This window comes from Somniosus microcephalus, chromosome 1 (genome assembly GCF_052327205.1).
Source record: "Somniosus microcephalus isolate GS21.2 chromosome 1, FLI_Smic_1.0, whole genome shotgun sequence".
Lineage (NCBI taxonomy): Eukaryota > Metazoa > Chordata > Chondrichthyes > Squaliformes > Somniosidae > Somniosus > Somniosus microcephalus.
Window position 1 is genome coordinate 213,514,963 of NC_140987.1, and position 14,727 is coordinate 213,529,689.

Sequence of the window (14,727 nt, forward strand, 5' to 3'; positions counted from 1 at the left end):
ACAACTCTCCTATCAGACGATATCTGGGCAAATCTGGTGGAAAGTTAGAAAATTGTTGTGTTGCAGTACTGGTTTTCTCTAGCATTTGACTAGTTCACATTCTGTTTCCAGTTATGATACTAAGCAGACTTGCATTTTGTCGTAGATTCGTAGAACCAGTGGATGTGGTGTATTTGGACTTTCAGAAGGCTTTCGATAAGGTCCCGCATAAGAGATTAGCGTGCAAAGTTAAAGCACATGGGATTGGGAGTAAGGTACTGACTTGGATAGAGAACTGGTTGGCAGATAGGAAGCAAAGAGTTGGAATAAACGGGTCTTTTTCCGAGTGGCAGGCAGTGACTCGTGGGGTACCTCAGGGATCGGTGCTAGGACCCCAGCTATTTACAATATATATATTAATGATCTAGACGAGGGAACTAGATGTAATATATCCAAGTTTGCAGACGACACTAAGCTGGGTGGGCGTGTGTGCTGTGAGGAGGATGCAGAGAAACTCCAGTATGATTTGGACAGGTTGGGTGATATGGCAGATGCAGTATAATGTGGATAAATGCGAGGTTATCCACTTCGGTGGCAAAAACAGGAAGACAGATTATTATCTGAACGGAAATAGATTGGGGGAAGGGGAAGTGCAACGAGACCTGGTGTCCTTGTGCACCAGTCGCTGAAGGTAAGCATGCAGATGCAGCAGGCGATTAAGAAGGCAAATGGTATGTTGGCCTTCATAGCGAGAGGATTCGAGTACAGGAACAAGGATGTCTTGCTGCAGTTGTACAGGGCCTTGGTGAGACCACACCTTGAGTATTGTGTGCAGTTTTGTTCGCCTTATCTGAGGAAGGATGTTCTTGCCATGGAAGGAGTGCAACGAAGATTCACCAGACTGATACCTGGGATGGCAAGAATGACGTATGAGAAGAGATTGGGTCGATTGGGCTTGTATTCGCTGGAGTTTAGAAGAATGAGAGGGGATCTCATTGAAACTTATAAAATTCTAACAGGACTGGACAGACTAGATGCAAGAAGGATGTTCCCGATTGCGGGAGAGTCCAGAACCAGGGGTCACAGTCTAAGGATAAGGGGTAAGCCATTTAGGACTGAGATGAGGAGGAATTTCTTCACCCAGAGAGTGGTGAACCTGTGGAATTCTCTACCACAGAAGGCAGTTGAGGCCAATTCATTAAATATATTCAAGAAGGAGTTAGATATATTTCTTAAGGCTAAAGGGATATGGGGAGAAAGCAGGGACGGGGTACTGAATTTGGAGATCAGCCATGATCTCATTAAATGGCAGAGCAGGCTCGAGGGGCCGAATGGCCTGCTCCAGTTTTCTATGTAGACACTGTTAAGTACTTGCAGACTTACTCCGGTGGAAATGGGACACTTGTCAGCTGTGGCTCAGTGGGTAGCATACTCGCCTCTGAGTCACATGGTTGTGGGTTCAAGTCCCACTCCAGTGCTGTGCTGAGGGAGGTGCGGTCTTTCGGATGGAACGTTAAACCAAGGCCCCGTCTGCTCTCTGGACGTAAAAGATCCCATGGCACTATTTCGAAGAAGAGTAGGGGAGTTATCCCTGGTGTCCTGGCCAATATTTATCCCTCTATCAACATAACAAAAACAGTTTATCTGGTCATTAGCGCATTGCTGTTTGTGGGAGCTTGCTGTGTGCAAATTGGCTGCCGCGTTTCTTACATTACAACAGCGACTGCACTCCAAAAGTACTTCATTGGCTATAAAGCGCTTTGAGACGTCCGGTGGTCGTGAAAGGCGCTATATAAATGTAAGTCTTTCTTTCTATCCAGGCTTGGTTTGGATAGCATTCAATAGCCTATGAGCAACTGCAACTTATAATGAAGAGCATGCATTGCTTACAGCTCCCTCTCTCTAATATTGAAACCATGTTGGATGCACTGCTTATAACAGCTCTTGATGCACTGCCACTCGGTGATTTTTGTATTTACTAAACTGACTGGGGAAAAGAGGAACAAATCCCTGTCCTTTGTAAGCTCACACTTGTGCAATGTTTAGTTACCATTGTAGTAATGTCAACCGCCCCTCCAGAGTGAAATAAAGTGAAGCGTTTTGTTGTGTTTCTCAGGGAGCTGCCCCAAGGAGCAAATTACCTGGCTCATGACCTGGACTCGGCACTGGCTCATCTAGATTCACCAGAACTGCAGGACAAAGTGGATCTTGTGTGGATAATCGGTGGCAGCAGCCTCTATAAGGTACAGTGGGAAAACTCACTCGCCCTTTGCAATTTGGTATAGTAATTTACTAAATGTTTCAGGAATTGTAGTGAGCATTTTAAAATCTTTACAACCTGGATAGATGTCCATGTTTAAGGTTATAACTTGTTGCAGATTATTATCTAAAGCTGGATATATACTTGAAAAGGGGGAAAAAATTGCAGGGCTTTGAGGAAAGAGCAGGGGAGTGGGACTAATTGGGCAGCTCTTTCAAAGAGCTAGCACAGGCACAATTGCTGTATGATTCTATGATTTTATTGAATTCATAGAATTCTACCCTCTGTCGATCATTGGCGGGGGACCACATTTGCAATATTAGCCAGGATCTTGCTCTTGTTTTCTTTTGGGATCAGGAAATCGGACAGGGGTCTGTACCGATGGGTCCTCGCCCATTTTTTAAAACCAGATGAATGTTTTTCCAGAAGTGACGGTAACCCGTGGAAGTGCCTGCCAAACACGATGAACACTAACGATGCCTGTTTGCAGCAGGTGTAAAGTGTTGCTAGGGCCAACGGAGGCCAGTTAACAAAATTGAAAAAAATCTCTCGGCAGGTCGCACACTTTTTTTCTGCCCGAGTGGCAGCAGGACCCTTAAAGCTACTGCAGGTGCACCGTCTGGCAGTCGTAATTTCCCATATCTCCCCATTGTGGGCTCACCAATGCGGGCAGAAAGTCCACTGGGAAACCACTAAAAAATGTTAATTAGATTAAACCTGAGAAATTCTGAGTTAGCAACATGACAGGTGATGGACACACATCCCACCCCACTGAACTAATGCTGGCAATCCTGGTTACTGAAAAATCTAGACTATAGTGTACCAACTTAGGAGCAGGAGTAGGCCATTGAGCCCCTCAAGCATGTTCCGCCATTCAATGAGATCATGGCTGATCTGTGATCTAACTCCATATACCCACCTTTGGCCCATATCCCTCAATATCTTTGGTTAACAAAAACCTATCAATCTCAGATTTAAAATTAATAATTGATCTAACATCAATTGCTGTTAGCGGAAGAGAATTCCAAACTTCTACCACGTTTTGTGTATAGAAGTATTTCTTAATTTCACTCCTGAAAGATCTGGCTCTAATTTTTAGACTATGCCCCCTAGTCCTAGAATCCCCAACCAGCAGAAATAGTTTCTCTCTATTGACCCCATCTGTTCCCCTTAATATCTTGAAAACCTTCTAAATTCTAGGGAATACAACCCTAATTTGTGTAAAATCTCCTCGTAACTTAACCCTTGAAGTCTGGGTATCATTCTGGTAAACCTACGCTGTAGTCCCTCCAAGGCCAATATATCCTTCCGAAGGTGTGATGCCCAGAACTGCTCTCATTACTCCAGGTGTGGTCTAACCAGGGCTTTGTATAGCTGCAGCATGGCCACTTGGTCACTTTCCCTTCAATTTGACATTGGTGCATTAGAGGGTTCAGAAAATGGCACCTATTTCATTAAGTTCTCCACCATCAACATCCTAGGGCTCAGCATTGACCAGAAGTTTAACTGGACCAGCCATCTCAACACCGTGGCTGTAAGAGAGTTCCATCTCCTGCGCCCTCGAAGCCTCTCCACCATCTACAAGGCTCCAGTCAGGAGTGTGATGGAATACTCTCCACTCAGCTGGGTGGGTGCAGCTCCAACAACACTAAAGAAGCTCGAAACCATCCAGGAGAAGTTGGTTCTTGTAGTCGGTCTGTGCCACCCTGTACACCATTGACACACTAGTTTCAGTATGTACAAAATGCGCTGAAGCAACTCGCCAAGCTTTGTGCAAGAGCATCTTCTAGCCCCACAATCTCTACCACTGAGATAAAAGCACCAATGTCATGGAACACAATCACCTCCAACTCCTACACCATTCTGACTTGGACATGTGCTTTATTGTCAAACGTAGAATTCCCTACCTAGCACCATCATGGGAACATCATCACTACAAGAACTGCACAGTTCGAGAAGGCTGATCGCCACCTTCTTGAGTAAATAGCAATGAGTAATAAGTGTGGCTTTGCCAGTATCACCAACTTCCTGAAAAGGGGTATATGACGCAGGGTTCTTTTATTTTCTGCCAATTCTTCCTTTCCTGAAAGTGTCAATTCCCCACTTGGATGTGGTCCCAGCAGTAGTGGGTGCTCTCTGGTGCCTCAATCGGAAGGCCTATTTCATTTCTGAGCCTTGATGGTGAATGTTGTAACCTATTCAGCCAAGCCTCATTCTGTCCTCACCTGCTATCTACATAGATGAACTTTCAGCTAGGGCATTTAGGAACACCTGTCTCATCCACCTCCCCTTCCTAGCCGAGGAGCACTGGAGCCAATTTTAACTCAACTACCACCTCCCTTATTGAATTGAGGTAAATCAGTAGAATCTGGGTATTGAACTGGAGACCTTCCTAGTCTGTATGGTTTAGTTGCTTACTGCCTTACCAACTAAACTGTTTGGGAAGACACCGTGACTTTTTTTATTCATTCATGGGTGTCGTTGGCAAGGTCAGCATTTATTGCCCTCTAAGGTGGTGGTAAACTGCCTTCTTGAGCCGCTGCAGTCTGTGGTGAAATCCTTTGTCGCGGTTATACTGCTAATGCTGGGAAGAATGGTTAATGACTATACAAGCAGGTTGTTTAACTTGACTAGGAATGTTAACATGCAGTTAATTAAACTTTAAAGAAAATAAAAGGCTAGATAAATATCTGATTAAGAGCAGGTAACAAAAGATAAGTATAGTGAGAGATCATCAATTGTGTCGGTGTCAGCTGTGGCTCAGTTGGTAGCACACTCGCCTCTGAGTCAGAAGGTTGGGGGTTCATATAAAGCTAGGCTGACGCTCCAGTGCAGTGCTGAGGGAGCGCTGCACTGTCAGAGGTGCTGTCTTTCGGATGAGACGTTAAACCAAGGCTCCGTCTGCTCTCTCAAGTGGATGTAAAGGATCCCATGGCACTATTTCGAAGAAGAGCAGGGGAGTTATCCCCGGTGTCCTGGCCAATATTTATCCCTCAACCAACATCATTAAAACAGATTATCTGCTCATTATCAGATTGCTCTTTGTGGGAGCTTGCTGTGTGCAAATTGGCTGCCACATTTCCCACATTACAACAGTGACTCCACTTCAAATAGTACCTCATTGGCTGTAAAGTGCTTTGAAACGAAAGGCACTATATAAATTCAAGTCTTTCTTTCTTTCTTATTGCTTTGTGGAGCATCATAGAGGTCACTGAATTGCTAGAACCATGAAAATGTTAGATCCGTGATTCTGAGAGTATGATGTTTTCAAATAACTACACGGATGCTGTAACTTAACAATCAACAGGTGTTTACTGGAGTAGGGTAGTCTCAAGACTGGGGGTACAGAGGCATGCTCAAGGCTTATATACAGGTGTGGTCACTGCCGGTACTACAGTATACAGGAGCTGTAAAAGTAGTTCTCTCTTAAAGGTACATACACTACAATTCCTCCCCTTTTAGATTAGCAGTACCCATAATATTCAAATAACAATTAACACTTTAACATGCACATTAAACAAAAATAGTCCATTTATAGATTCAGTCTTTGGGGCGGCTTCCTGATCCATTCTGGATAGCGCCTTTCCTGAGGTTCTTGTTCTTGGTGCGGAGGCGATTCTGGCCCCTTTTCGTCGGTTAGTTCATCAGTTTCCACTGCTACTGGTTCTGAGGTAGATGCTACCGGTATGTCGGGTTCATCCCCAGGTACTCGAGACATGGGGTTGACTCGTTCCTGTGACGCTAAGATCTGATCGACGTGACGTCTCACAATGTTCTCCCCGACATCCACTGTGTACATTAATGGCCCCTGCCTTGTGCATATCGTTCCGGGTTGCCACTTCTCTGTTCGGTAGTCATGGGCCAAGACTGGTTGTCCTACATTGAAGCTCCTTGTCGGCTTCTCATTGATGTGCTGGAATTGTTTATCCTCAACATTTCTTCGCACATTTGGTCTGAGCAAATCCAGACGAGATCTCAACCTTCGGTTAAAGAACATCATGGCCGGGGTCTGGTTGGTAACTGCATGTGTCGCATTTCTGTAGGCTAATAGGAAATTGTCCACCTTATGCTGTAGTGGAATTTCATCGCCGCACATGGCCTTTATCGCCTTTTTAAAGGTTTGTACGAACCTCTCAGCCAATCCATTGGTGGCTGGATGATACGGGGTGGATGTGTAATGCCTTACCCCATTCCTTCTCATAAATTTCCGAAACTCTTCGGACACAAACTGTGGTCCATTATCAGAGCAAATTGCTCTGGCAAGCCGTTCCTGGCAAATATGGTCCGTAGGACTGCAATCGTTTTCTCTGTAGTGGTTGAGGACATTTTTATCACCTCAGGCCATTTCGAGTGAGCATCCACTGCTATTAAGAACATTGAGTCCATGAATGGACCAGCAAAATCAATATGCACCCGTTGCCATGGAGAGGAGGGCCACTCCCATGGGTGTAGAGGGGCATGTGGTGGTGCATTTTGGACCTTCTGGCATCCTGAGCAGCTCTTGGTTAGGTCCTCGATTTGTTGATCGATCCCCGGCCACCACACATAAGCCCTAGCAAGGCTTTTCATTTTCACCCCTCCCAGATGACCTTCATGAAGCTCATTTAGCACTCTCTCCCTTAACTTGGGTGGAATCACCACTCGGGATCCACACATCACTGTCCCCTGGCATACTGACAGCTGTTCTCTTCTGGATGAGAATGCTGGCAACAGTGAGTCGCCATGTGTTGGCCATCCCCTCCGTCAAATCATATACCTGAGACAGTGTCGGATCATTGCGGGTCTCCTTCTCTATATCCGTGTTAGTTACTGGCAAGCGTTCAATTATTGACAAATAAAATATCTCGATAGGGTCCACTGCTGGTGCTTCCTCCACAGTAGGCAGTGGCAAGCGTGATAGCCCGTCAGCGTTTCCATGCTGTTTCGTGCCTTTATATTCTATTTCATATTGGTTCGCCCCTAGAAAAAGGGACCATCTTTGTAACCGTTGTGCAGTCATCACCGGAACGCCCTTCTTTGGATTAAAGATGGAGACAAGTGGTTGGTGGTCAGTCAGCAAGGTGAACTTCTGCCCATGCAGATAGTGGTTGAATTTTTTTACTCCCCATACTAGGCTGAGGGCCTCCCTGTCAATCTGGGCGTAGTTGCGCTCGGCTGAGGTTAGTGACCGAGACGCAAAGGCTACTGGCCTCTCCAACCCGTCTGGGAATTTGTGCGACAGCACCGCTCCAATACCGTAGGGTGATGCATCACATGCCAAACGAATTGGTAGTGCTGGGTTGAAATGGGCCAACACCTCTTTTGATGTGATCAATTCTTTGCACTTCTGGAAAGCTTGTTTACGTTCATCATTCCACTTCCATGGTACCCCTGTTTGCAGTAGGGTGTTCAGTGGGTGTAATACCATAGACAAATTTGGCAAGAACTTATGGTAGTAGTTTACCAGCCTGAGGAACGACCTCAGTTGTGACACATTTTCCGGTGCTGGAGCCTTGACTACTGCCTCAATCTTTTCAGGGGACTTATGTAACCCCTCTTCATCGATAACGTGGCCACAATACGAGATCTGCTTCTGGAAAAACTCGCACTTGTGGCGATTAGCTCGTAGCCCATATTCCTTTAATCTAGTGAGCACCTTCTCCAGGTTGGCGAGGTGATCACTGTCATTTTCGCCCGTGACCAGGATGTCATCCAAATAACACTGGGTCCCTGGAATCCCTTGCAGGACTTGATCCATCGCCCTTTGCCAAATAGCCGGAGCCGATGCTACCCCGAACACCAGCCGGTTGTATTGGTAGAGACCTTTGAGTGTTGATCGTAAGGTATTGTTTCGAGGCTTCTTCTACCTCCATTTGCAAGTACGCCTGGGCTAGATCAATTTTGGTGAAGCGTTTACCTCCAGACAGCGAGGCGAAAATATCCTCCATTCGTGGAAGCGGATATTGTACCGTGTGAAGGACTGGGTTCACTGTCGCCTTAAAATCCCCACAGATGCGGACCTTCTTTGGTTCCCCAGGCGTATTACTCAACGACCTCTTCATTACAGGAACGATGGGTGTAGCCCACTCGCTCCAGTCTACTTTGGACAGTACTCCTGAACGTTCCAACCCTTCCAGCTCTGCTTCGACGGCTGGTCTGATCGCATAAGGCACTGGTCTGGCCTTGAGAAACTTTGGGCTTGCATTTTCCTCTATTTTAATCGTTGCTGTTATGCCTTTTAGTGTTCCGAGTCCCTCCTGGAACACTTCTTTTGCGTCCGTTAGCATTTTTGACACTCGTCCAGGTGTGACGTCGTCATCCTTTTTGGCCTCAACCTTCAGTGCCTGTATGGAATGCCAATCTAATTGTATCTTCCGGATCCATTCACGTCCTAGTCGTGGTGGTCCTCCATCTGGCAATACATATAGGTCCATTTTACGTATTTCCTGGCCTTTGTATATTACTTTCACCCTTATTTTTCCTTTGGGGTAGACTTTTTGCCCCGTGTACGTCTTCAAGACAATCTCTGTAGCTTTCAAGGGTATGTGTGAAAATAGCCGCTTGTAGTCCCTTCGGTTTATGACTGCTAGGGCCGATCCTGTGTCCAATTCCATTTTCACTTGGACTCCGTCTATCTTGAGTGTGATCCAGATAGTCTGGTGATCCTCCATTTTGGTTATCTTATGTAGTTTCAGACAACCCAGCTCCTTGCTTCTGGAGTCTGTATCACTTTTCTGTTCATCTGAACTACTGTCCATCACCTTATGTACCTTTTTGTACTTCTCCTGTGGAGATTTCTTGCTGTTGGTTTTCTTCCCTGACCTGCAGACTCTTGCTATGTGTCCTGCTTTTCCACACTGTCTGCACACTTGGTCCTTGAACCAACAATCCTTCTGGTCGTGTGTTGTTCTGCCGCAGCGATAACACTTCCCTGTTCCATATGACATTTCATTGGTGCCATATTCTTGCGGTCTCCGTTGTATCTCTGCAGCGCCCCTTGCGGCTGCTTCGTGTGATACTGCCATGCTGAAAGCCTTGTCCAGCGTAAGATCCTTTTCTGATAGAAGACGTTTCTGGGTTCCTTCACTTTGAAGCCTACACACAAACTTGTCCCTTAACGTATCTGCTAGTCCCACTCCAAACTGGCAGTGTTTCGATAGCTTGCGCAGTTCCGTTAAGTACTCAGCATTACTTTCGTCTTTATGCTGGTTCCTTTTGTGGAACTTAAATCTTTCTGCTGTCAGCAGCGGTGTGGGGTTTAAGTGGTCCTGTAGGATTTCTACTATGCTTTCGAAATTCTTATTCACGGGCTTCTCTGTGGTTATTAGGTTTCGCAGTAAGCCATAAGTTTTTGCACCCATGGAATTTAACAAAACCAGTGCTTTCCTAGCATCTGGCACTTCATTCGCCCTGCAGTACACATCAATACGTTCCACATATGTCGCCCAATCTTCGACTTCATTGTCGAACGTAGAGATACTGCCACTCTTCGGCATCCCTGGGTGTGATTTAACTCTCAACAATGGCGTCTCCCGTGCTCTCCCTTCTCCGCTGGCACAAAATAGAAGCCTTTCTTCCCACGCTCGCCCTTCTTCTCCGCTGCGGCTTCTAAAAATGGCGTCTCCCGCGCTCTTCCTTCTTCTCAATGGCGTCTCCCGCGCTCTCCCTTCTTCTCCCCACGGACACTGTTCAGCCCTTGAGCCCTGGCTGTGCTCTGCGCGTTTTTTTTTCTGTGCGCCTTCCCCGTTTCCGCCGCTCGGTCCTGAACCCGGCTGCTGCTTTTCCCTCTTTATCTCCGTTTTGTTTTTCCTCGACGCCGCTCGGTTTTCAACCCCCGGCTGCGCTCTGTGCACTTCACCCTCTCTCTTACCCCGTCGACGCTGCTCGGCTTTTTCTCTGCCGTCGGTCGGCTCCAGCCGCCGCTGTCCGGGAAGGGTCTGCGCTGTACCTGTTGTCAGTCTGTTGCTGGATCGTCGTGGCTGGGGAACCAAGCCCGGCTCTCAACAGCCTCCCCTGCGATGTTCACTCTCTGCCGGACGACTGGGCGGTTGCTCGTGGTCGACGCCCGTGCTTCTGGCTTCGACTTTCTTCCACCGCCCTCCCGGAGCGAATCCTTGAAGGGAAATGCAGAGTTGCAGGTAGATTCGAATCGACACTCGTCGCCACTGTTAGATCCGTGATTCTGAGAGTATGATGTTTTCAAATAACTACACGGATGCTGTAACTTAACAATCAACAGGTGTTTACTGGAGTAGGGTAGTCTCAAGACTGGGGGTACAGAGGCATGCTCAAGGCTTATATACAGGTGTGGTCACTGCCGGTACTACAGTATACAGGAGCTGTAAAAGTAGTTCTCTCTTAAAGGTGCATACACTACAGAAAATACCATGCCAAGGAGGCAACTGGTAAGGATGAATTGTGAATGATGTACGGTATGACCGATATGGTGCTTTAGACGGTAGGGAATAAATTTGTAGAAACTTCTCCAGAGGTTACTATGGGGTTGGGTAGAGTCCATAATAGAGTACATAGTTTGTGCTTGGTGAACTGAATGGCCTTTTCTCATTCCATTCTTTCTTGTGGTCTTGTCAGCCAGTGTATATAAACAGTGTTTCATGTAATGAGTACTGGTCCAATATGCTCCATTTTTAAAAATTGCATTTGCTTAATTCAGAAGATGTTGCTTTCGAATTAAGTCTTCAAAATATTTTTTTTTTTCAAGCCTTGATATAATCAGCAATTTAAAAATCCACTGCTTCTATAGAAAACCATCAGTGATGTCTGTATAGCGCAATAGTGTTTTTTTAAAAGATAAAAGGATTTAGTGTTTTGCAATTTGCTTGCTGTCAGATCTCTTGTCCGCAGCTGTGGCAAGTCACTTTGATGTCCTCTATTGTGCAATCAGTCTGCCAACTGTTTAATTTGCTGTATATTATGTAGTCTATTACGCCTGATTTATAACGGCTTAACAGATCCTTGCAACCATTTAGACCCTGGTCTTGATGCAGTTAAAATTGATACTTTCAAAAGAATTGTGCAACTGTTAAGTCTTTGCCAAAATCATTCGGATCACAATTGGGCAACAAAAAGGGGGCAAAAAAGCATCATGGGTTCTGCCGGTGTTGCAGTGAAAATGATGCACAGATTATTGGCTTCCTCTCCACCCTTGGGTTTTAAAAGAAAAACTGTTTGCCAAAAACTTCTTTTGTTAATGCTCCTTTAAGTGGTATAAGCACAGATTTAATTAAGCACTGATTGGAAGTGGTGTGTGGAATCCCTGTACAAAGTTGGACTTAAGTATTTTTCATATGAATAAAAAATGCCTGTAAAATTCTGTGCTGCGCCAGCAAGTCATTTTTATTTAAATTAAACCGACAATAAGGTTATAGAATAAACATGAATACCCTTGTGGTTTGCTTTTAATCTTTTATTTGTGTGATATCTTGCTGCATCTCTGTAGTTAGTCTCCTTTTAATCTCTTTGGCACAACAGAGATTGAAAGGGACTCTTGAGAAAAGATGAACTCGGATGCAACTTTGATTGCTGTGCACAGCCTAAATTAAATTTCCATCAGCTAAACTAGTACGGCAGCAATATCAATCGTACAAAGAATTTGTGTATATCGATCTCTCTCTAGCTCGACTTTGGGACATTTCAGTGCTTCACAGCCAATTAAGTACTTCACAATAGGGAATACAATTTTTTTAAATATAATGTAGGAAACGACAATGCCCTCTTTTCTCCACTCTTCCAATCTGTTCCTCTCCCGTCGCACTGCTTCGTTATTAATGTGCGTGAGTGAGCATTAGCAGGTTACCTGACCCTGGGGGGGATATCACAGCTGATCACTGTCCTTTCCTCAGCTAGCACCATACAGGTGCAGTTACTGGATAGAGATTGGGAGCAGGAGGCCCATGGTTTAGAGAAGCAGAAAATGGAGGAATCTGATTCACTGCTAGGACGATCAGACCAGTAGTCATGCTTCTAGTACATGCCACATCGGATCCCTTCATATGCAGATAAATTAAATGCCACACAGTATCTCCAAGAATCAACATGCCATACATTTCCATTTACTGTACTAAACTACCATCTCTCAACAAGCCATGAACAGTTGTACTTGAACATGGTCCCTTCCCAGAAAAAGCTGCCTGTGCATAGGAAGGTCGAAGTGCTCAAAATTTATCACTTGCATTACAAAGAGCTTCATTACCATTATGCCTCCTCTTTGGTGACACATAACTTTTTCAATTTATTTTGGGATGTGGGAAACACTGGCAGGGCTGAATTTATTGTCATTCCCTAATTGTCTTGAGAAGGTGGTGGTGGGTCTTTTTGAACTGCTGAAGTCCTTCTGAAGGCACCGGCCTTCCTCAATGTTTATACGGTGGACATGCACTGCACCAAATCCCGGAAGTTCGCATGTGCCAATGACATAGCACTGCTGACACAGGCATCAATGCTAGAGGAAGCAAGTAGGACGCTAACCAGCAACCTGGATCTACTAGAACGCAACTTCCAGACCTGGCACCTCCGCCCCAATCCAGAGAAGACAGTAGTCAACATTCCATCTGAACAGCAACGCCGCCGGGAAAGAACCCAACGTTTCCTTCTGCCTAAGGTGACTTACCCATGAACCCCACCCATAATACCTGGACGTCACCCTGGACAGGACCCTGACCTATCAGCCTCATCTTACCAACACCGGCCGAAAAGTAAAATCAAGTCCACTCCAACAGAGTGGCTCCCGGTGCTGTCCCACATTGCCCTGCCTGCCATTCGTCATGATGGCACCGTGCTCCATGAGATGGGAAAAAAATCATGAGCAACATCGACCTTCTCATTCACGAAGACTTGGAAAAACCCACCACGAAAGCGCTTAAAATCGTGCCGGCCATTCTGGGAAACGGCAGCCAATATTCATGCAGCTGGTATCGACTCACTATTCAGACGGACAGAATCGTGGGACGTATGCAACATAAAGAACCAACCCCTCATCACTGACCCAACAGCAGAGGTCCCTGGCTTCGACCTCCCTCGTGGACAGTGTTCAACCCAATCTGCACAGGGCATGGGCGATGCAGCCACCTGCTCCACAAGTGGAAGGTGAGGGACAACCCGAAGTATGACTGGCCATGAGTCGCAGACTATGGAAAACATCACAATCAACCTGCCCACAAAATCTGTTACAAGAGGCACCTCATTTCTCCACTTGGCATCTCAGGAGGCCATCGAATGGATAGCCAAACTAGACATCCCATTATAAGCTTTTCCCATCATATGAAACAACAACAAATCATGTTGACACAATGATACCTCTGAGCTAATAATTCATAACTTGAAGTAGGACACAGACTGTCTCTAGCTGGGATCAAATCTAAAGTTGAAGAGCTAAAAATCCAGTCCTGAATTTGTAAGTTAGTCTCAATATGTGCTAGATTCATCTTAGACCGGTTCAGATTCTACATCCTGTTGTGTAAGAATATAGCTTCTTGAACAGATTTGCATTTAAGCCAATACATTTATTTCTTTTCTTAACCACCACAACCATCTTCCTTTGTGCTAGGTATGACTCCAGCCAGTGGAGAGTCCCTCTCCCCCCCCCCCCGCCCCAATTCCTGTTGACTTCAGTTTTACTAGGGCTCCTTGATGCCACACAGTTTTAGAACCTGTTCTCTTTGGATTTCTTGCTGCAGTTAGTCCAACCTACAGATTTAACAAGGGAAACCTTGTATATGTATGTGTTATTTAAGCACTTCTCCAGACCTGCTGTGTAATAATACCTGACTGGTTGGAGAGTGATCACTTTTTAAATTCAGTCCCACCAATTTTCTATTTTTACTATCTTTTGAAGTACAGTGAATGAAGCCTCGTATTCTGGTGAGGGGTATTCAACAAAATAAATACAGCTTTTAAATGTTGACTAATGTTTTGTGCACATTAATGAGTAGATCTTACAAATTGGCACTCCCACCATGGAGGTCTTCCCATCAGGAGCACATATCAGGAATTCAGCTGTGGAAATCAATGGGCTTTGCCGGTTGGTAGATCGAAACTCCTATGGGGCACGCCCAGCAGATGAAGCACCATGCCAAGAATACAAATTTATAAGAATCGAGTTTGCAATTGAACATCTGAAGTTCCTATTCTAAACAGCCCACCACAGCTCCCACCTTCCAATTGCTTTAAACCTTGTTTAACATGTCGCAATGTTTGATTTTTTAATCTCGAGTTGAAGGAAGAAATGTAAATAGTTTCCTATTTTGTAGGGAGACAACCTTATTATAATTTCTGTTTGTCATTTAGAACATTTTAATAAGAAACAAGCTTGAGGACTGTATAGGGAATGGAAGTTATACAGAGAATATGCTTAGTCAAAAATTGGTAGATAATTTGTGCTGTACTGTACTGGTCTGAACAAAACTTAACTGTGAAAAGCGTGACGTCTTAAGTTTGGTGTTACCGTGGTTCAGTGCTAGAACTCTCGCCTCCTGGTCAGAAGGTTGTGG

At 45.3% G+C, this 14,727-nt stretch overlaps 1 protein-coding gene across 3 annotated transcripts in view; it reads left to right on the forward strand.

The window, feature by feature from the left end:
- dhfr (dihydrofolate reductase) overlaps positions 1 to 14,727 on the forward strand; it is a 53,616-nt gene that overhangs the window by 20,039 nt on the left and 18,850 nt on the right. For all 3 annotated transcript variants that reach the window (XM_085989577.1, XM_085989582.1, XM_085989570.1), the window contains exon 4: positions 2,096 to 2,222. In XM_085989577.1, coding sequence (XP_085845703.1) covers positions 2,096 to 2,222 — 127 coding nt within the window. The remainder of the gene's footprint in view (positions 1 to 2,095; positions 2,223 to 14,727) is intronic.